This window comes from Cryptomeria japonica, chromosome 3 (assembly GCF_030272615.1).
Source record: "Cryptomeria japonica chromosome 3, Sugi_1.0, whole genome shotgun sequence".
NCBI lineage: Eukaryota > Viridiplantae > Streptophyta > Pinopsida > Cupressales > Cupressaceae > Cryptomeria > Cryptomeria japonica.
This window is the reverse complement of record NC_081407.1, coordinates 954,035,738-954,058,399: the sequence shown is the minus strand read 5'-3', so window position 1 is coordinate 954,058,399 and position 22,662 is coordinate 954,035,738. Positions and strand designations below refer to the sequence as shown.

Here is a 22,662-nt window from a genome sequence, read left to right as displayed (position 1 = left end):
TTCTTGCGACAAATACTAATACATTCATGAAGTTTTTAAATGCTAACATATAAACCAATGAGAGCCAAGGATTAAAAAAGGTTGACTAAGTTTCCTCATGTTTATATCTTTCAAATTTATGTCAAAATATACAAATTACTCCATCTATTACTTTATTGGTTAATAGTACTCTACATCCTAATTAGTATGATGTAAGTTTTTGATTGTTCATTGAATTCCTTTTTGGCATTTTTTCCTTCATAAATTCTTTTTTGACATGTTTATAATATTATTTTAAGTAGTACTATTTTACAACAGTATTACATAATAGTAACTATTTTGTCCTATTTTTAGACTACACAATAGTTGACAAGTGAAACTATTTGATTTTTAATAATAATTTTTAAAATATATGAAATTATAAATGTCAAACATATTAATAAGTTAAACATGTGCCTTCAATTAACTCTTTTATTTAATTATGAGATATCAATAATTTATTATATAATAATATAATATAATTTAACATATATTAATGTAATAATTATAACTATATAATAATTAATATATAATAAATAATTATTATATAATATATAATAAAAAATATTAATTATTTAATTATATTATAATATTTATTAATTTTTTTTGGTAGATAAATAGTTGGTAAGGGCCAACACCTGTTGGACAATTTGGAGCGAAATGGCGGCAACGGAAGGCAGCAGGAGCGGCAGTGGCTATAGGAGCAGGGATACCGATGTGCGAAGTTCTGGCGTTCAGGCCGTGAAGATTGGTTCATGGAGCGATGAAGCAGATATTGCCTTTCCCACTGAAGCAGGTAGGTTGCAACCCATTTAGAAACCGACTAATTCTGGGAGAGCAGACTTGTTCCATGGAGACAGATACTCTAGACCGCGGATGAATTATGGAAATATGTATCTGAGTGGCAAACAATGCCCTATTGACCTGCATAAATGAAAGGAAAATGGTTTCATTTGGAATAACAAAGGTTGGTTTGGCAAGGCCAAGTATCCCGCTTCCGAGGTCCCTCAAAACTAGCAACCATCGCCTGAATCTAGCATCCCCGGTGCGACAATCCACACTTTGAACCCAATCTGGTCCCTCTGAAATCTCGTGGTAATTTCCAAATGCGAAATGGGCGCTTCGGGCAAGATAACTCTAGGGCAGACCATGCCAGGTTTTGGAGATCTAACTTCCATCCTAAAAATTGGAACCCTTGGTCAGATCAAGAGAGAAACCTTGACTTCCGAAGATGGACTTTTCTCCCTCATCGACCCCGTCATCCTAAACTGGTAAGAAAAAATTCAAGACCTACTATCTTTTTGGATGAAAATAAAATTAATTCTGCTAGGTCAAATTTGCTTGAGTTTTGCTTTTTCATCAAGTGGGGTGGTGGAAAACGGGTTAAGGACAACTTTGAATCCTGGTGTAGAGCACAATGGGGAAATGATATTAATATCAATATTCTCCCAAATGACTTTTATATGATCGAATTTATGAGCAATGAGGAGAAATGGCAAGCTAAAAATAAAGGTCCATATATCTTAGATGGCATTGAAGTTCACATCATTGATTGGCAGCCCAATTTCAATCCCCAGACTCATGTATTACCAGACAGTAAGGTATGGATAAGATTCTACAACTGCCCCTCAGATTACTGGCACATTGATGTCATTAAGGATATATACAAAGATCTTGGCACATTTGTATCAGTTGATGACATTTTGGAGGACAAATATGGGGAAGCTTCCACAGAATTTGCATTAGCACAGATCAAATCACCAAGATCCTCGATGAAGTCAAAATTATTGGTGTTGGGAAGTACTAAATCCAAAAGATTGATAGAGAAGATCAGTTGCATATTTGCCCTAAATGCTTCTCCTTGGATCACATCGGCTTAGGTTGTGATGTTTTGACTATGATACAAAGAAGTTATTCTTGTATGCAATTTCCTATTGAAGAAAATCTGCAACCGGAACCTCCTGTCTCCACTGATATAGGGGAGGATTTTTGCAACGATATTCATGACAATGAGAATATTCCATTGACTGAGGCAACTCCTCTGAACATAGCTCCTCCCTCCTCTGGTCAAAGTGAGAACCAACAAGATCTTCTGATGCTTCTGGAAAGGACTAAAACCTTACGGGCAGATATTGAATCCAAATTAGCGGATTCGCTACCACCCTCTCCTCTTGTGTCTGGGAGTCAGCTGGTAATTGAAGATTGCAAAATTCACACTCAAGGAAAGGAGGCTAGAAATATGGGGGAGATAGGAGATAAGATTTTCTCTTCATTGGGTATTGTATTGGAAGATGGTGAAATTGAGTCTTCCTCCTCGAAGTGGGAAGAAGACTTTGAACCAGACTCTGATCTTATATTGGAGGATTCCACAAAAGGTTTTGGGAAGTCGGATTCAACCATTGACAAACCATACTTTACGCCAAAAGGAGTGTGGGGGCGCAAGTCAAAAAAAATAATGCTAGCAATGGTTGGTTTAGCTAGTGGTCAAACCAAACTTAATTTAGGGAAGGGAGACACCCTTCCTCAGGAGCAATGAAACTCTTATCTTGGAATGTCAGGGGCATCAATGCCCCTGACAAATGGCGCTTGATTAAGCGCCAGATGGATGACACCAAAGGAGATATTTGGCTACTACAAGAGACTAAATGGAGTAAGGCTGAGATTGATGCAAAATTGAGAGTTTGAAAATAGTGGAATGATCTACTTAGGCAATCAGATGGAGCCTCTGGTGGCTTGGGAATCATCTGGAACCCTATGAATGTTAGGATCTCTCTTGTTGGGGAAGATAAGTATTGGCAACATTGTCTGGTAATTATCCTAGGACAAAATGAGAATTTCAATCTTTTTAATGTGTACGGACCATCTTCTGTTGGTGATAAACGCACTCTCTAGGATCTTTTAACCATCAGACTTAGCAGTATTTCCAATGGAATTTGTGTAGTAGCCAGGGACTTCAATGCGATCCTTTTCAACAATGAGAAAAGTGGGGGCATTCAGAGGATTGGTATGGCCCAGAAGGATTTTTTGGAATTTGTTGAGAAGAATCACCTACTAGACATTGTTCCTAAAAATGGAGTTTTCACATGGACGAACAGGAGATCAGGTTTTACTAATATTGTTGAACAGCTAGACCGGTTTCTTGTTACTGGTGATTGGCTAGGACAAAATCTTGTATTAGAGTCATCAATTCTCCCACTTATTGGATCAAATCACTACTCGATCTGTCTAGAGGTCGCTAAGGGACAAGCGAAGGGAGGCACTCCTTTTCGGTTTGAGAAAATGTGGTTCAGAGTGCTTGAGCTATATGATCTTATATCTGTTTGGTGGAATGAACTGGTACTAGAGAACAATTTGAGATTATTCATACTCAATAAGAAGCTCAAGTATATTAAGGTTAAGATCAAAGAATAGAATAGGAGCCATTTCAAGAACATTCATATGGAGAAATTAAGAATTAAGGCTGAGTTGGAAGAAATAACCAATTCTGTTATTACTTCAGGAATGAATGAGGATTTATTTAACAAAGAAAATACCCTCAAATCTAATCTAAATAAAATCCTTCAGTGTGAGGAAATCCATTGGCGACAAAAATCAAGGGAGTTATGGCTTAAGGAAGGTGACAGAAACACCAAATTCTTCCATAGATCGACCATTGCCATTCGTAATAGAAACATAATATTGGAGATTATGAGACTGGATGGAAACATTGTCAGGAACTATGAGGATATTGCGCAAGAAGCTGTAAGATTCTTTGAATCTTTAATGAATGGTGGTCACCAGATCAATCGTGAAGCAAGAGCCAGAATTCTTAACTTAATCCCATCCATAATATTTGATAGTCAAAATACAACTCTCTTTAATCCTATTTCAATTGATGAAGTGAGGAAAACTACCTTCCAGCTAAATCCTGATAAGACTCCTGGCCTTGATGGCTTCCCTACAACTTTCTTCCAACAATTATGGGATATCATCACTCGAGATCTACATCTCGCAATAGAAGAATCAAGAAAGAAAATGACTATGTTAGTTGCTATTAATCACACCTTTTTGGCTTTAATCCCAAAACAACAAAACCCTCAACAGATGAGTGACTTTAGGCCTATTGCTTTATGCAACATGGTCTATAAGATTGTAACAAAGATCATAGCCAACATATTGAAGCCCCTTCTTAAACACATCATATCAGATGAACAAAGTGGATTTGCCCCTGGGAGATCCATTGTGGAAGGCATTATCATTGCCCATGAAACACTACACACGGCTAGGAAAACCAAGGATTACTGCATGATTTTAAAACTGGATATTCTGACTGCTTATGATATGGTGGACAGGGGTTTCTTAATTGATGTATTAAATAAATTTGGTTTTTGCAAGGAATGGATCACATGGGTCACGAGTTGTTTATCATCCCCCAAATTCTCCGTTTTGGTTAATGGCTCATCTCATTGTTTCTTTTCCTCGACAAGAGGAATACGACAAGGTGATCCAATGTCACCATTTTTGTTTATCATAATGGTTGAAGCCTTAGGTCGATCAATAAGAGCTCTTCAACAAGATGATCGATGGATTGGAGTCAATGTGGCAACAGGGGTTGAAAAAATGACTCACTTGTAGTTTGTCGATGATACCATTCTGTTTGTCTCGGCTTGTAGGAGAGAGGCAAGAACAATTAAATCATGCCTCGATGATTACTGTATGGATTTCGGGCAAAAAATCAATTGGCACAAATCTGAAGTGTTTTTTGTCAACACTTCGATTAACTTGCAAGGTGCCTTATCAAGGATTCTTAATCTCAGAGTTGCAAACTTCCCAGGGAAATTTCTTGGAACCCCCCTCTTCATTGGCAGTAACAAAACTTTCTATTGGAAGCATCTTATTGATAAGTGCAAATCCAAGCTTGCAAATTGGAAAGGCAAGTGGTTATCCTCTAATGGGAAACTCACTATGATAAAATCGGTCCTCTCTGTGCTACCGGTTTTTTCCATGGCTTGTTTGAGATTACCGATGGGAATTGAAGATGAATTGATCTCTATAATGAGAAATTTCCTTTGGAATGGTTCGGATGACAAAGGGAAATTTCCTCTGGTAGCTTGGAAAAAGATCTGCCAATCAAAAAAGGCAGGGGGTTGCTGGCATTCGACAAATCTCGATTATGAATTTAGCTATGGGTGCAAAATTGGTTTGGGAAATTTGCAATGGTGGTAAACAAAAATGGGTAAGGCTTCTAAAACATAAATATTTGGACTCCCTGGAGCCAAAAAGGATTCTCACTATAAACAACCCCTCTAGAGGTTCGGCCATCTGGAATTTTATTGTGGATAGCAGGGAAATCATAAGTGACCAGGTTACCTGGGATGTCAAGAATGGAAGGGATGCCTCCTTTTGGATTGATTCTTGGGCTGGTGAAGCTGCCTTATGTCTCAATCCTTCTTTGCAACCTATTATGGTAAAAACTTGTCACCTCTAGGGTCACAATATCTGTGATTATGGTTATCCTATCCAAGAAAATGGCATTGCTAAGTGGAAATGGAACTCCTTGGATCCCTTGGACTTGGATCAGCATCAGAAAGACTTGTTTGCCGACATTCTTAACAAAAGGGTTATTTTCCCTTCCCTTGAAAAGGACATTATTAGGTGGTGTGGTTCCTCTGATGGTAAATACAAAGTATGTTTTGGTTACAAATTGAAAGAAGCGGCTATAGACAAAAAAGATTGGCCTGTTAATCTTTTTTGGCACCGACATCTCCTTCCCAAAGCAGGTTCATTTGCCTGGTTGGCTTGTCAAAAAAAGATTCTAACTAAAGAAAGGCTCTATTCAATGGGTATCAATGGACCCAACAGATGCATTTTATGTCAAGAGCAAGAAGAGATTGCATATCATCTACTTCTCCACTGCAAGTTCTCCAGCCACTGTTGGTGGCATTTCATGGGAAAATTGAGAATCTTTGGCCCCTTCCCATCAGGGCTGGATGAGTGGTTTTTGCAATGGCCTAAACCGACAGGAAAGGCTAGATTTGCTGATTTACTTTATATTTTACCATCTCTTCTGATTTGGGAAATTTGGAAAGAAAGGAATCACAAAATTTTCCAGGGTAAAGAAATGAGCTTAATGTCTCTATGTGGGAAAATTGAGAACCATCTGACTGAGCTCCTGAATGAGGTTGCTCAATCCAAATCATTAAAGAAAAATATGTATATGAGTTGAGATTGGAAGATTAAGCTGGCACTTCCAAATTTGCTCATTCCACTGCTTTTTGGCAAGGGAACCCCGATGGATCAGGTCAATCCAAGATTGGGTGTTAAATGGGAAGCGCCAGAGCTTGGGTGGTGCAAGGTAAACTTTGATGGTGCTTCTGCAGGAAACCCGGGTCAAAGTGGTATTGGATGTATATTGAGGAACTCCGATGGTATTTGTATAAAAGAAATCTCTAAAAAGTTTGGAGTTGCCACTAACAATGAAGCTAAATTCAGAGCGGCTTTAAGAGGACTGCAACTAGGGAAGGAGCTTGGGGTGCAGAGAATTCATCTGGAGGGAGACTCATTAAATGTGGTTAATGCGGTCCGCTGTAACAATAGCCCTAGTTGGCGCCTTGACCAGTGGCTTCAACCGATTCTGGTGCTGCTGGCCACCTTTGATGAATTTCGGATTAGCCACATCTATAGGGAAGGTAATGGAGAGGCTGATAGACTCTCTAAAATGGCAATAGCTATGGGTGACCCCCCCTTGGCACTCTAATTGGGTCTTTCTGACTAGTTACCCCAATTAAACTTCCACCAGTTGATTTGGCCCGATTATCTTGCCAGTAATGGTGCTTTCCGGTTGAGTTTGTCGGTAGTGGTCTCAACCGATTATCTTCTCCTTCTAACTGATATGTTTCTCTGATTAGCTTGTTGGTGATGGTGCTAACTGGTAGTATTGCCTCCACCGGTTGATATGGAATCCCGACTATCTTACTGATGGTGGTGCTCTCCAGTTGAGTTACTTGCCGGTTGCGTTCTCCTTTCTCCTTCCGGTTGATATTTTCTCCGATTGAACTACCGGTTGTGGTGCAAATCAGTGCATTGCCTCCCCGGTTGCTGCTTTATTTTTACTTAACCTAATGGTCGTGGCTCCTAATGGATTGATCGACCGATTGATTTGTTCACCTGTTAAGGTTTCTTCTTGTCACCAAGACATGACTCACTACCGTCATTATTGGTCTGTGCCGGTTTGGGCCCCATGGCAATTGGACATAAGTGTACTTTTAATTAGTATCTAGTTACGACTAGATCCTTTCAGGATTTGCTTATAATTACTTGATGGATAAAGTCGGTCAACATTATGTTGACGAGCTTTGGCTCAGATGATGTTTGGACACTGTCATTTCACGCGTGTGTGTATTCAATTGGCATGAACTACTTGCCTGACGCCCGTATCCCCTAGTTTGATGACTTGCTATTTAACAATGGAATGCCCTCATTTTTCCATCAAACATTTTCACTCTCCTCTCAATGACTTGCTATGGAGACCCCAATTCTCCTTGAAGCTACTTGTCGACAGATGGCCTTCCTTGGTGAAATCACTGACAAATGTTTGTAGGAGGTCCTCTACTCTCAACACCCTCTTATTCTTCATAGCCTTAAAAAGATACCGGGGAAGGAATTCCTTATGGCTTATCATAGGTACAGAGCCAATGCCTATATCTCGGCCTTTTTCCTTGCAATGGTGATATACATGGGGACTAGCAAGTAGAGAGTGAAGCTTTTAACTCAAATGGTGATTAAACATCGCCTACTAGGGGAAATTGATGCTGCGTTGGACAATATTGATGCCAACCTGAGAATATCGCTTCCCCAAAATTACTATATGTCCTTGGGCAACACGGCGGAGGTGAGAAAGTTAGTGATTGTGAACTCTCTGGACTTTGTTGTTCTTCAAGAAACCTGGCTTGCCATTACCAGGAATATTGAATTTTTGCTTAAGGCGACATGCATTCAAAACGGTTTCACATCGGAATGGAGGAAAAAATTTCTTCGTGATGAAGGGTTAGCGGGTGCTGAAGAATTTGGTATTCTGGAGAATGGAGATTTGGTTGATGGTAATGACTGGGGGTTTGGGCTTGGCGAGGAGTGGTTCCCAAACGACTACCGACTCCCTAGGGAGAAGGCAAAATCGGTGGCTCACTCGACCTGTGGCACTGAATGCCCTATAATCTTGGATGCAGCTCGTGCTCCTGTGGATGATGACTCTGAAGACTCCCATTGATTCTGGTTGTCACCTCTCTCTCTGGTTTCTCTGTTCTGGTTATTGTCTTTTTTGTTTAAAGGCCTTTGTTATCTACTTCCAGCGGTTGTCGACTGATGTTTTGTACTTATCCAGCCTCCATTGCTGGTTTTTTTGTATAAGGAATAGAGCTAGGGTAGGGGGTTTTCTTCCTGGTTCTTTCCCCCTACCGTTCTCACTGAATCAGGCCTTGTATTCTCCTATTTTGATTAATACAAGGGTGTTGCCCCTCTACAACTATTTATTTATTAAAAAAAAAAAAAGGCCAACACCCGTTATATTGATATCAAAAGTCTTCATTACATCATGCTTCATTCACAAAAGTATACCACTACCAGAGGCCCCTATTGTATTGCATCAACATTCCCTATTTACATACATAAATCAAAATGGTTCACTAGCCCCCAACATGGTGAAACCAACCAGTTAGGCCCTATTCACTTTCTGATTCTACATACAATATGAGTGGCATCCATTTCCAAAATGATGCCCTCAAAGACACAAGGAGCACAACTCACATAATAGACTGACTGAAATATAAATCGATACAAAAAAGTATGCATTTCAAAACAAAAAGATATTACTTGTCCATGGCATCACCAGAGATAGGTTCCATAGCCACAACCTTTGTGCTTGTGTCCACCTCTGCAATCATCCTCGACTGCACTTCTTTGACTGTCAGTTCAAAATCATCATCTTCTCCATCACACTCCAACCCCTCTGCCTTCATGTATGCTTTGAGCCATTTACTGCCCTCGTTCATCGAAATTCCCATCAATTTTTTTAGGAAGGCAATGTTATTAATGACATGACATGCTTCCTGCCCTCAAAGGCCACCAGGTCAAAGGTGGTGATGATAGGTAGTTTGGGAAAATTAATCCCACCATGCTGAAGAAAGAAACAGTCTCGTGGCAAGCATACCTTCAACTCTTTGTCAATGTTTGCAAACACTAAATCCATATCACCCAAAAAGAAGTCCTAGAAAATATTTTAGCATAGAATCTTGGCACCATCTTTAGTCGCCCTGACCATTAGAACAACAACTACATACATACCGGGTATATCTGTATTGACTCTATGCTGATGATCTGTGAGTAGAAATTTCTCTCTCAGAATCATTTTAATTGCATGCATAACCAGGTCATTCGAGTAATTGAGAATGTCTTTGAGTCTTTTCTCTGAAACCTCCCCCATAAAAGACATCTGTCGTTTGTTTGAAAGTAGACGTATTGGGGTATTCATTGTAGCTCTCAGGTGTGGCACTCTAAGATGGAGAAGATGAGTCAGAAAAAGTCGTTGAGAGATTAGAATTAGGAAATGCTATCTGTCCCCTAAAAACTATAACCGAAAATCGGATCATGCCACCCAAAAAACCGATACTTGAAGTCATTTCAAATCTGCAAATATTAGTCAAGGCTAGTTATCGTAAGCTTGAAGCTTGTTAGGAGTCCAAATTCCAGTAGTTTTCATGAACCAAATGATCATGAAGTTAATTGATCCAATCATATTTGCCACGAGTCACATGTACTCCATGCTTATCATCCCTAAAGCCATTTAACGCCCAGTCATGTCCATCATTCCATTTCAAGCACAAAAAGGTATCTTTGATAGATGAGACACCTCAACCTTCCACCCTTGTCTCTGAGGCCAGCTTGGAAAGTTTAAAATTTTGAAAAGTATTGAGTAGGTCACATATTGGTTTTAGCCAATGTCCCAATTTCTAGTTGGGAGTTGAGTTTTGCCTAATTGCATTGATGGTGATTAGTGAATCTCCCTTAAGGTGTAGATGGCTCACATTTAGTTCTTTTCTTGTTTAGAGTCGTGATAGTGTCGCTTTGAATTCTGTAAGATTATTTGTTGCGTCACCAAGAAAGACTAACCTTTCAGTAAGGACATTCCCTTTCGAAGCCCCATCAAAATTCACTTTGACCCATCCCACTTTCGGTGGAGTCCATGCCACACCAATCCTAGGATTAATGGAAAGATCAACCTTCCTAGCCCCATTAAGGGGAGATATTATAATATTTATTATATAATATTACAATAATAATAAATATTATAATAACTATTATATATAGTAATAACTATTAGTAATAATTAAATATAGATTAATTATTACATATATACTTATATATAATACTAATTATTACAATTATTATTATATTTATTTAATTTATAACAATTATTAATATATATTAATTATTATTAAATGTATTATACTGTATATTAATTTTATTTAAGTTTAATTAATTCTAATTTAAAATAAATAAATTATACATAGTACTTTAATTCAAATTTTATGCACCTTTTCTTTACAAAACCTCTACAATACATATCTAGTTTTTGTTACATGCAAAAATCATTATCGATACAAGCTTTTGAGATATAAAATTATGTATGTTTTATTCCCTTTTAACTATTTGGATCACACTTGTAATTCATAAGAAGAGCAAAAAAATTGAATTATAGATCTAAACCTTATAAAAATAAAAGATAATGTTTAAAAAAAATAAAACCACAAAAAATTAAATTAAAGAAAAACTAATGAATTTAACTAGATACATGTTACAAATTTTACTAAGAGAAACAAGGACACGATAAGTCTCTACACAATATGTTTCTTATTGAATAGTGATAATTTGGCAATTTATAGAAAATTTGTTTGGCATAAAATAATATAACAATAATATAAACGAGCTCTCTTTAGGTGACGTACATGAATTAATGACAAAGCTCATTCCAAATGGAACCCACCACATGGAACTTCCGAGACGCATAACCAAACTAATTTAAGCAGAAAAACAAACAGTTAATAAGGCGAAATGATAATGAAAACAAACACGAAAATGGAAAACACCACCTCTCGGAACACATCACCATCAAATCAGAGCAGAAGAGAAGAGCAAGAGACCGTCAATAATTGAACATGTTATAAATGAAGGAAATGCCAATGAGAAAAATACCAGAGGAAGAAAAAGGTCCACAAACCACTGGCCTGAGGCTCTTAATCACCAGTATCTTTTCATAGGGAGTGGCTATTTACCCTTGTAATCTTCATACCCATTAACTTGCCCTTTGGGCAATTTCTATTAAATCTGGGATTATCAACATTTGCATTCTCTTGTATGCTTCAAGGCCAAGATTGAATGTTTTCACATTTACCCATCTGCTATTCTGATTAACCCAACTTTTTAATTTTCAATTGGGAGTTTAGTGGCAATATTTTTCATCCTGTTGGGGGATTTGAGTTTGAAGAATCTAATTGGTTGGTGTAGCAGCCGGTTTCCTCCAGATCTTTCTATTGATAAGGTATGGTGTTGTGCACTAGCTAATTTTGGGCTACCTTGTGTTTGAGATCTGACAATGAGTGTTCTAGTAATAGTTCAATTTGTTCTTGTTTTCTTAGCAGTTGGGTGGCAGGCTCTTTTTTGGTAAGGAGGGAAAATGTCTTCACCAAGCAAAAGAAGAGACATGGACGTGATGAAGCTGTAAGTAAGACCATCTGTTCGCACGTGTTGTATATGTTGTTAAGTGTGTGCTCATATATATGTGTGTATGTTCCTGTATGAAATCATTTTGTATGAAGATAGTGCATGTAATAGACAATGAATTTGAATCAAGAGCAGGGTAAACAAAACACATCATTTCTTGAACTTAAAGAACAAAGTATAGTAAAAAATAATGTAGAATTTTTCTTTTGGGACTGCAAAACCCCTGTTCATGGGTAGGGGCAACAAGTTTGGTCATGAGCATGAGCTAGCAGAGAGATTTTTCATTGATGATTCTGCCTTATTTTTAAACAACTATTGCCAATGGGTAAACTATTTTTAATATCCAGATGGTGTTTGTTCCATGTACTACCAGAGATTAATGAATTGATCCATGTATTACCTGAGTTAATGGTTTGATCTATGTACTACTAGAGGTTACTATTTTCAAAAGTAGTATGGAGATATTATAACAGGGCATAACTCTATAAATTTGATGACCTCGAGATCCAAGGGCTTGGCTGCAAGCATTGTGTGTTTCTGTACGTCATAGGAATTTGGTCATATTTCTCATTTTTTTGGGCCTTTGATAGAAGAAACATTGGGGAGATAGAAGAAACATTGGGGAATGGAATTCATAACTATGTACTTGTGGATATGTGTCCTTAGCCAAATGGAAAAACGGGGGTATTTGAGGAGGAAAGCAGATCAGAAGACATCAAATATTGTAAAAGCTTTAAATATGAGCTAATATGTACCTGCATTATTTAGACAAATTCATCCAAATAACGGTTCTTTGGGATTGTTAGCGTTGGTTAGATTCTTTGGGATTGTTTGGCTTTTCTAGCCATTGATTTTTATTTTGGATTGGATTTAACTTGATCGTTATTTTTCTTTCCAATTTTAGTGTATTGCTATTGCTTTTAAATATGACTATATGTTTAATGTTTGGATTTCACTGTCTCTGTCTGTTATGGCAGAATGATGAGCGATTACAAAGTGGAGTTGATCAATGATGGAATGCATGAGTTCAATGTTGAGTTTCATGGTCCACCAAACAGTAAGTTAAAATCTCTTAGTTTGTGGATCCTGCATCCATGTTTGTTATTTTTTATATTGTCACGCTAGACATTTGTGGTGTGAATCCATACACCCTGCTTTCTTTCTTCCTTCTCTGTTTTTACCATTTATAATACCTGAAATATATATGAGCAATATCTCTTCACTAACATGTAAGAAATTGAGGAGCACAATGTGTGAAGATAAACCTTTCTTCAAATTTGGAGGGGAAGCTCCTTGTGATCTAAACTCAACCTGAGCTAAATTGACCTTAGACACCAAACCATAGACAAGATATATAGATATGCACATTTTACAGTAACTTTTTGTAGGGATTTTTACATTAAATAAATGACAACCTGCCTGTGTTTTTCTCTTGGATTATAAGTACCACACTGTTTAACAGCCATACCTTGCAAGTGAGATTTTCAGGTACTAAAGGATGAAACAACTAATCTAAGCATAATATAAACACCTTCCTACTGTCTAGAAACAGAGACTAGCATTTTAGTGCACGCTTGATTTGAAGGAATAGCAATGTGAACAAAGAACAACACACGATTCCAAAGACCAAAGAGCTAGCTTGCCCACAAATTTGCAACCAAGATGAATAAATCAACACTAATACAATATTTACAGCATATTTATAGTGTTTATCGTTATCATTTTTCACGTCTTGTGCTCAAAACACTTATTATAGGCTACAAATGCTTAATTCATGGGACTTTAGAATAATCTTATTTTGTCCCAAAAATCAGGCTTTAGAGGGAAATGCTTAACATTGTGGAAAAATCAAGAAAAAAGGAAATCTAAGACAAACAAAAGTATTCTAAACAACTAATAAAAAAACTTACTAAAGTGGTCTAAAAATAGGCTCTTCTCATCACCTGGAAATAAAACTCCGGAAAAAGTGATGTAGCTATTGCTAAAAATAACAATCTGCACAATGACAATGGTGTCTTTCTGCACTGCTGGGACTCTAGTAGTGGCCTATGGCACCAAAATCCTGCTAATAGACCTGCAAAAAGGCTGAAAACGGAACCATTTCTGGTGGGAAACCCCAAGGGGTAATGCTTAAGTAGAATGGTAATTAAGTTTAGAGCTTTAGAGCTTTAAAGTCTGATTTTTGCTTTAACAACAGTTGATGCCTTATAATAGGCGCTGACTTCTGCTAGGCAGATGTCAGATAGATTCACACTTTTGGGGTCTTCACTGGGTTAGAGGATGCTGGGCATGCACCTGGCCACTTATTGCCATGTCAGAAACCTTTGAGGTGAGCACCAAGGAGGTTTTACCCAGGTGAATGATAGCTGGGTGGAAATTTATGATGGGAAGGCCATTAAGAGTGTATGTGTTAGATGTTTGTGCTGGGCAGAAAGGGGTCTAAAATGCATCTTGTTTTTTTGGCAGATATTCATGGTGGCAAAGCCATTCCAAGCGCACACCTTAGGCGAGTTGGCCATGGTAGAGGTCATCTGTAGGGAATATGGGTATAAAAGAGAATATGGGTGTAAGAGGGGTGAGATGTCTACAGTCAACTTGAAACAAGACAAAAGAGACTAAAAACTAAAAAAATCAACTCAAACCTAGAAAATTTACAGTATAAAAGCAATTGCAAATCTGTTATAGAGAAGTCTTTTCTATTCTGCTCTATCTATTAGAACTTAGAACTCTCTTGAAATATGAGGATTGTTGGGTCCTCAATAACCCCAGAGGATAGCACCAAAACTGTAATAAATTCTGTGATCCATCGTGGGTATGTTGCAAAGACTATGCTCATGATCTAGCCGTCATTCTAATCAATTTTTTACAGTAGAATGTCCCCTAGAAATCTGATATGACCATTTGGAAATGTGGAAAGAACATCTTCTGCACCCTCACTATACCTCTGAGCATTGATGGGTTCATTGGGTTGAGTGCAAGAACTAGAAAATCGACCAAGAAATCTGTTGAAATCATGACACAGGGATGACATGTCAATGGCTATGCAATAATAACTAAGGTATGATCGAGCATTGTTTTCCTCCTTTATATCTATTCCAATTTGTATAAAGAATGATTTCTGGGTACCATTGGATTTGATCTACTAGTTGAGGAGTGTTATAGATGCATTAATGGCATCCTTGGGTGGTACCACAAGTAGGTAGGCCTTTCTTACTTCGAACAACGAAGTTCTAGGATTCGGCATGCTGGATGAGGAAGATTTGACAATCATGTTGGGAAGGTCAGGCTTGAAATGTCGAAAAGGAAAGGCATTGGGCTGTTGGGATTGGGGAGTTGGGGATGACAAGAAAGTAATACCATTGAGAGGTGGGATAGGAAGGCTGAGAAGGGAACCCCAACAACAACAAGGGATAGGCTTTCAAGATATTGGGATCAGAGTTTTGGGCGGGGCTTAGCATGGGATTGAAATAGGATGATTGAAAGTTCAACTTTGAAGGACTTTATAGAGGAGTCGATGGAGTTTTGAAATTTAGCATGCTGGGCAAGGAAGGTCAAACTTTAAAGGGCTTAGAAATTCTTGAAGTGGAAAGGATTGTGAAGGGGAGATGAAGGGACATAGATTCCAAGGGAAGGGATAGGTGAGGAAGTTTGAAAGTCCGACTAAGGGATTAGGAAATGGAAAAGGGGAGGTGAAGGGGTACAGATGCCAAGGGAAGGGATAGATGAGGAAGTTTGAAAAAAATCTGACTCCAATAGAATGCACTTAAGTCTTAAACTCTTTATGACTTTTAGGCTTTGGGGATTGGGGATACCAAATGCTACATACCAAAGAGTTGGTATCAGGGAATGAGAAACTCTAAAACACTAAGGGGAAATTTGACTAATATTTAATGGAATGTTGGGATGTCAGATTTCCAGGGAAGGCATGCTCGGGGTGTCAAGTTTGGAAGGGATGGAGGGATCTAAAACTCTGACAAAAACACAGACAAATTTTGACAAGGAACAAAGCAGGGTTTCTGGATCAATAGGGAAGGTATGAAGGTATGGGAGACTCCAAAACTTCAACAACACAAAAGAACACTAAGGAAAGCACATGAAACAGCCCGACTTAGAATTTTATGGATTTTTGCATCATTGGACACTTACGGGACTCATTTGGGATGTCTTAGATTGGTTATAAACAATGGGTCAAATAATGACAAGGAATGGACAATAGGGTATGAAATGACATCTTGGAAGAACTCTAGGAGGATCTATAAGATGTGTTCAATGTAGCTTTTCTTTTATAGATAAGGTGGAAACTTTGCAACAAATTCTCTCATTGTTTCATTATTTTGCTTCTTTGCATTTGGTACTTGATAGGTTAAAAAGAAGATGACCATCCTCAATTGGTTTGTAATGTGGTTGGAGCTTCTCATACATGATTTCCCAATTGGTTATTGAACCTACAACAAGATGGTAAAACCGATTTATTGTGCCTCCAATCAATGCTTCAACTAAATGTCACATTGTGACATCTTCATACACTATTCCTTGTTGGTGTTGGGAATAAGCCACACCCGGACCGACGATGGACTGGTCCAAGAAGGGCCAGTAGCTCAGTGGTAGAGCACTCCAGCAGCGTATGGAAGGTCCTAGGTTCGAGTCCTAGCTGGTCCATGTCTCAACATGGTATTAGAGCCAGGTCCAGGCTAGGAGCCCCAAGCACACGAGAGGTGTGGCTTAAGGGGGGGTGTTGGTGTTGGAAATAAGCCACACCCGGACTGACGATGGACTGGTCCAAGAAGGGCCAGTAGCTCAGTGGTAGAGCACTCCAGCAGTGTATGGAAGGTCCTAGGTTCGAGTCCTAGCTGGTCCATGTCTCAACACTCCTAAGATACATGCTGTGGTGAAGGCAACAATGTGCTCATTTGGGTGTTGTATGCTATTACCATGGAACTTTGGAAAGCATTTATTTGAACCATGTGGAAAGTCATTGCATTCAACAAGAGCTAAAGTGCCGATGTTGGCTGCTTATGGCAAAGGAAGTGATGATGGACCATTGTTATTGGTGATTTAGTCAGTTGCTTGAAGATTTTCTTTATTTGATATTGAAAATATTTTAATGAGTACACAAACAGTCGATGAAGAACTACATTTGCTTGAACATGCTTGATTAGGATCAAAATGACTGGCTTTCCTTCATGATTTGATGTAGAATTTATCTTCTAGAATGAAAAGGTTTTGATAGGAGGCAATAAGATCAATAATTCATTGTAAGTTTGTCTTGTTATATCTCTTGCCCTAGCAAAGTTGCAAAAGACACTGAAGATAAATCTCTCTTCAAATTTGAAGGGGCAGCTTTTGGTGATCTAATCTAAACTTATATTTAAGCTAATTTGACCATAGACACCAAACCATAGGCAAGTTATACATATATGTGCACATGCCTTAACTTCTTGCTAGGGATTTTACGTTAAATAAATGAATACTTGCCTATGTTTTGCCTTGGACTGTAAGTACTAGATTGTTAACAGCCATGCCTTGCAAGCGAGATTTCTAGATATTAAAAGATGAAACAACTAATCTAACACAAAACCAACACTTCCCTATTGGTTGAAACAAAGACCAGCATTTCAATGCACACAAGAGTTGACAGAATAACAACTTGAACAAAGAACAACACGGTATTCCAAAGACTAAACAGCTAGTTTGCATGAAAAGTTACAACCTAGATGAATGAAATGACATTGATACAAAATTTGACACTTATCATTATTCTTAGTCTAATCAAGCAAACCACTGTTTATTAAGAAAATGCTTTGAGACACTTTTCATTATTCTTAGTCTAATCAAGCGAACCACAGTTTATCAAGAAAATGCTTTGAGAATTCAATCAGACGGTAATTTCTGTTTATGAAAAAGCCTTAGATAAAACAGCTGTATAAGACATAATTATATCAGACGGTACTTAGAACCACCAGGTAAGAACAATTCATATAGCAATTTGTGCTTGAAAGTGTTTCTTCTTTTCCAGTTTAGTTAATAACTTGAAAGTAATCACACGAAGATCAAGAAATTTTAATTTATGCTGTTTTTGCAATATTTATTAATGTGATGATAAGTCAGAGCTTTAAATTTTAACTCGACAAATTCAAAGTAAGGTGAGCTCGAGTGTTTTATCACTTCAAATTCAATGGAAGTGCAACTGGATCAAAATGTGAACTTGGATTTGTTGCTGTGATTTGCCTTGGTGGGATGTAGGTAGATATGCTCTATCCAGTTTTGATCTTCCTCGGTTGTTGGGAGCTCTTGGATCCTGGAGGTAGAGAGTTAATGTACATCTGAAATATTCCTGAGGGCAGTAAGTGAGGGAATTATTCCAAGAACTGAGGTAAGATTCACTGTAGAGCACATGGAAAGGTAGTTTAACTTTGAAGACAGAGGCTATTTATTCTTTAAGAGAAATCATCGCCGGATCAAATGAATATGCATGAATCCCAGATATATCATGGCAGAGGAGAAAAATATAAGCAGGGCTTTGAGCTCAATTGAAAGCATTTAACTGGTACCATATTGGGCTGATTACAGAAATGTCCCCAATTTTGATAAAGTGACATTAATTAAATTAATTAATTAAGCTGTCCAAAAATAAATATTATTTCAAAAGGATTACTTAATATTGAATTAATTATTTAAAAATAATAAAATTGAATAAAATATTATATAATTGTCACTTTATTTAATAATGTTCATCTCAGCCTCAAGCATTAAATGTAGGCCTATCTTCTAGAAGGCTGATGGGAGTCTTTACAAGGAAGCATTTGTGGATGAATTGAACATGTTTAAATTGTTATTGAAATTGATATGTAACTCATTTCGTTTCCTAGGAGTGAAGTTAACGAGGAGGCAAACCCTTGAAGCTTGAAGGTTTGGATGAAAACCCAACCCTTCTCCATGGAGTGATTGCAGGTCAGCAATCACTACAGAGCAAATTTGTAAAGTTTTCCTTCGAAGACAAATCTCGGTAATAAAGATATTTGCTAATATATTATCTCAGACAAATCTAGAAGTATATCTGTGTGCACATGATAATCTACAGGGGTTGATTTAATGAATATTCAGTTCTGAGCATGATGGCATGTGGGTTATGTTAATGTTTGAACCTTGTTTTCTGGGTCTGGATACATCCCTGCTATTGGCATGGACTTCTGGATAATGGTGTTGCACTTTTTCCCTCCCTGGCCGTGAGACTTATATTATTCTGTCATTGTATGTTGGAGAGACCCATTTCTGGGTAATACAATCTGGAATACTTTATGTGCTGGCTGTACACAACTGTTATTCATTTCTTAGTGCTGCATTGTATGCATCTATTGAGTAAATTTGCCAATAAGGCATGCTGCTGCTGTCAACAAAGGTCAGAATTTTTTTACTTCATTACTCAATATATTGTTTCAATATTGTGTTGATTGCTGTTAACTGAGGGAATTTAGTTTATTCCTTAATGTTGTGTAAGAGTTCTGTGCTTGCTATCTGGGTTTGTTTTTCTATCTGCATACAAATCTGGAAATTATTCGTTAAGGATATTTCATGTAGGTAGATATGCTCTATTCAGTTTTGATCTCCCACTCCCTTCGTTGGTGGGAGTTCTTGGATCCCGGAGGTAGAGAGCCAATGTACATCTGAAAAATTCCCGAAGGCAGTAATTGAGGGAATTGTTCCAAGAACTGAGGTAAGGTTTAGTGTAGAGCACATGGAAAGGTAGTTTAAAGTTGAAGACAGAGGTTATTTATTCATTAAGAGAAATCATCTCTGGCTCAAATGAATATGCATGAATCCCAGAAGAAATTATGACAGAGGAGAAAAATATAAGCAGGGCTTTGAGCTCAATTGAAAGCATTTAACCGGTACCATATTGGGCTGATTACAGAAGACAGAGAAATGAGGAGTTAATTACAAAGAATAATCTATTACTTTTAAAAGTGAACGTGAGTGCATTTATCGATCTTATATACTTATCAGAGAACTTCATTGAACAGTTGAATTCCAAAAATGATAGGAACCTCAAAAGTGCAAACTGGTATTTGAATATGTCAATTGTTTGAGAAAATAAAGAGGAATAGAAAGGTGATAGGGCACATCTTTTTTACTAGACAACCAGACCAATGGTGTTGCATAAGGGCTCTTGGGTAGTGTTGATGTTTTTTTCATGCACTATGCAACACAGAAGAAAATACTAAGTACTCTATCCTCTCTTGAACAAAATCTCCTCTTATGCTAAGCTTCGTGATTGTAGGAGGTAACTCCAAGGTTCCAGATGTCATGTCTTGATGTGCTCTTGGATAGACTCAGTGTGTTTGATGCAAAGAAACGGGACTCGGACTCGGTGCGGACTCGGCAAGGGTGACTCGATTCGGGTTCGGGACTCGGATCGGCCAGGACTCGGCAAAGTGAAAAACCCAAGAAATTTAGCGATTTTTAAGGATTTAAAACTTGTTTCATGCACCCTTTATTAAACAAACCTTAAATACACAATAACATCATCAAATAGAAGTTAATTTGATCACATACACAAGTGTCAAGTATACATCGATCACATTATGAGTAGTATAAACACAAATTGTAGCTGAAGAAAATAGCAACCAATAACCATAGATATATAAATAGTGTCAAATGTAAAAATATTACAAAACTCATGGAATATGAAATCCATGACATCAAAATTCAAATGTTCCAGTTCCACACATATATCAAAAGTAAAACAACTACAAGTCTATGGCTCAGAGGGGCCTGGGTCCTTCCTACGAAGGCGTCTAACCCTAAGGTAGGTCCTGGATGCGTCAACAACCATACTCTCTGCCTGTGACTCCATTCTACCCTCTCCAACATCAGTTGTGTCTGGCTCTAGCTCTGACTCTCCTCGCGCTCTAACCTCCTCCTCTGCCATGGCTACAACCTCAGCCTCTCTATCTACCTGGTCGATCCAATCTAAGTCCTCATCACCAAAGATAGGATCTGTAGCCTCACTGATCCACTCAGATTCTGGATCAACCTCCTCTAGCATGATCGGGGTGTTGTCATGGTCCATAGCCTGTTTATGTCTAAGACGGAGGTTGTAATGAACAAAGACTAGATCATTCAACCTCTCCACAGACATTCTATTGCACCTCTTGGATTGTATGTGCTCAAACATACTCCAATTGCGCTCACAACCGGAAACACTGCATGGCTGGCTCAAAATACAAATGGCTACCTGTTGAAGATTTGGTGTTTTAGGATCAAACATCTGCCACCACCTATTTGAGATGAGAAAAAGGAAAAAAAAATTAGCCTCATTTAATAATTAATAACAAATTGAATAACATATAATTAAAATTATGCTCTTAATTTCTTAAAATATACATTTTTCCTGGCTGAATTTTTATCCGATTTTCTTTGCAAAGCTGACGAGAGAAGACCTCCTCTTCTGCATTAGAAAAAGCCTCTAGCTCCTGGACTATACTACTGCTATGACCAGGCGACATTCGCTCTATCATTGAGTAGAGCCCACTAAGAACCTCCTCATCCGCCTTGAAATCAAGGCGGAAATGGAATGGCAGATTGAGGTAATAAGCAGCTGCATGAAGGGGCCTGTGAAGCTGGGTCTGCCATCTCCTGTCAATGATATCCCAAATGGGACGATCCTTACTCTCATCCCCTTCATAGGCAGATCTGATGCCCTCCTTGGCCCTATCCATGCCCTCGTATATGTAGCCCATTGCGGGCTTCTCCCCGTCAGCAACACGTAGGAGAACTACCAAGGGCTCAATGAACTGCAAATATTGTGAAACAATATGTAATATCAGTTAATGTAAGTGTGAAATTGTGAATGAAAATAAGCAAATAAAAGAAAAAGGTAAAACATAAGGTAGAAATTAGAATGCTTAAAATTTTTACCTTCACAATCTCAACACAAGGGGTCCAAAAGCCTACCTCATAAAAAATGTAATCTGCGACATCAACTCCTGCAACACTCGTAGCATAGGATGAGGAAGTCCACTCCTCACCAACAAACATACGTCTCAAAGATGCCTTACTTTGAATCAAGGATTGCAGTGTGATGAAGTTAGTGGCAAATCTAGTGATTCCAGGACGAGCCAACTCCTTCTGCCCCGTGTATTGCCTCATTAAGTTAAGGACCCATGCATGATTGTATACAAATTTGCAAATATTTTTTGCCTTATCTTCACATGTCCTGATTCATGCAATCTTACCAATGTCCTCCAACATGAGGTCAATGCAATGGGCGGCACATGGAGACCAAAATATAGATGGGTACCTCTCCATCAAAAGTTTACCTGCAACAACATAATTTGCTGCATTATCGGTCACCACTTGTACTACATTCTCCTCACCCACTTCATATATGACCTCTATAACCTCACATAGGTAAGTGGCATTTTTAGAATGTGCGGAAGCATCAATGGACTTCATGAACATGGTGCCACCTGAAATTTGAAAACAAAGCAAAAACAGTGATCAATGATCATTCAATAAATCTCAACTCAAAAATAAAATACGAATCATTAAATAAAATTCAAGTTATTCAATCACCTGCAGAAGAAACAAGAAAATTTAGGAGCGTCCGATTTCTCCTATCAGTCCAACCATTGGTCATGATGGTGCAACCCTTCTTCTTCCATATCTCTTGCTGATCCTCTAATGTGGCTTTTACATCAGCCACCGATTCTATCAAAATTGGGCCATTTAACTCGGAATCAGAAGGGGCTTTGAAACCCGCCCCACAAATAGCGATGGCACCAACCATGCTCTGCCAATAAGGAGACCTATCACAAATAAATTAAATAAGTATAAAATTATAAATATTAGACAAAACAAACCTAACATATTAACAACTTAAAAACTTAA

General features: G+C 38.0%; 2 protein-coding genes across 2 annotated transcripts in view; both read left to right on the top strand.

The window, feature by feature from the left end:
- The first annotated feature begins 6,289 nt into the window (after positions 1–6,289).
- On the top strand, positions 6,290–6,754 carry LOC131035539 (uncharacterized). The gene has a single exon (XM_057967254.2). The coding sequence runs from the start codon at positions 6,290–6,292 to the stop codon at positions 6,752–6,754; it is 465 nt and encodes a 154-aa protein (XP_057823237.2).
- A 4,336-nt stretch (positions 6,755–11,090) lies between these two features.
- Positions 11,091–22,662, top strand: part of LOC131035560 (ubiquitin-conjugating enzyme E2-23 kDa) — an 87,182-nt gene continuing 75,610 nt past the window's right edge. Inside the window, exons 1-3 of the mRNA XM_057967273.2 lie at positions 11,091–11,590; positions 11,691–11,769; positions 12,750–12,829. Of these exons, the coding sequence (XP_057823256.1) occupies positions 11,726–11,769; positions 12,750–12,829 (124 nt within the window). The 5' untranslated portion in view covers positions 11,091–11,590; positions 11,691–11,725. The remainder of the gene's footprint in view (positions 11,591–11,690; positions 11,770–12,749; positions 12,830–22,662) is intronic.

Coding starts and splice junctions, on each gene's coding strand:
- LOC131035539 (XM_057967254.2), top strand. CDS start 6,290: ATGGATCAGGTCAATCCAAGATTGGGTGTTAAATGGGAAGCGCCAGAG.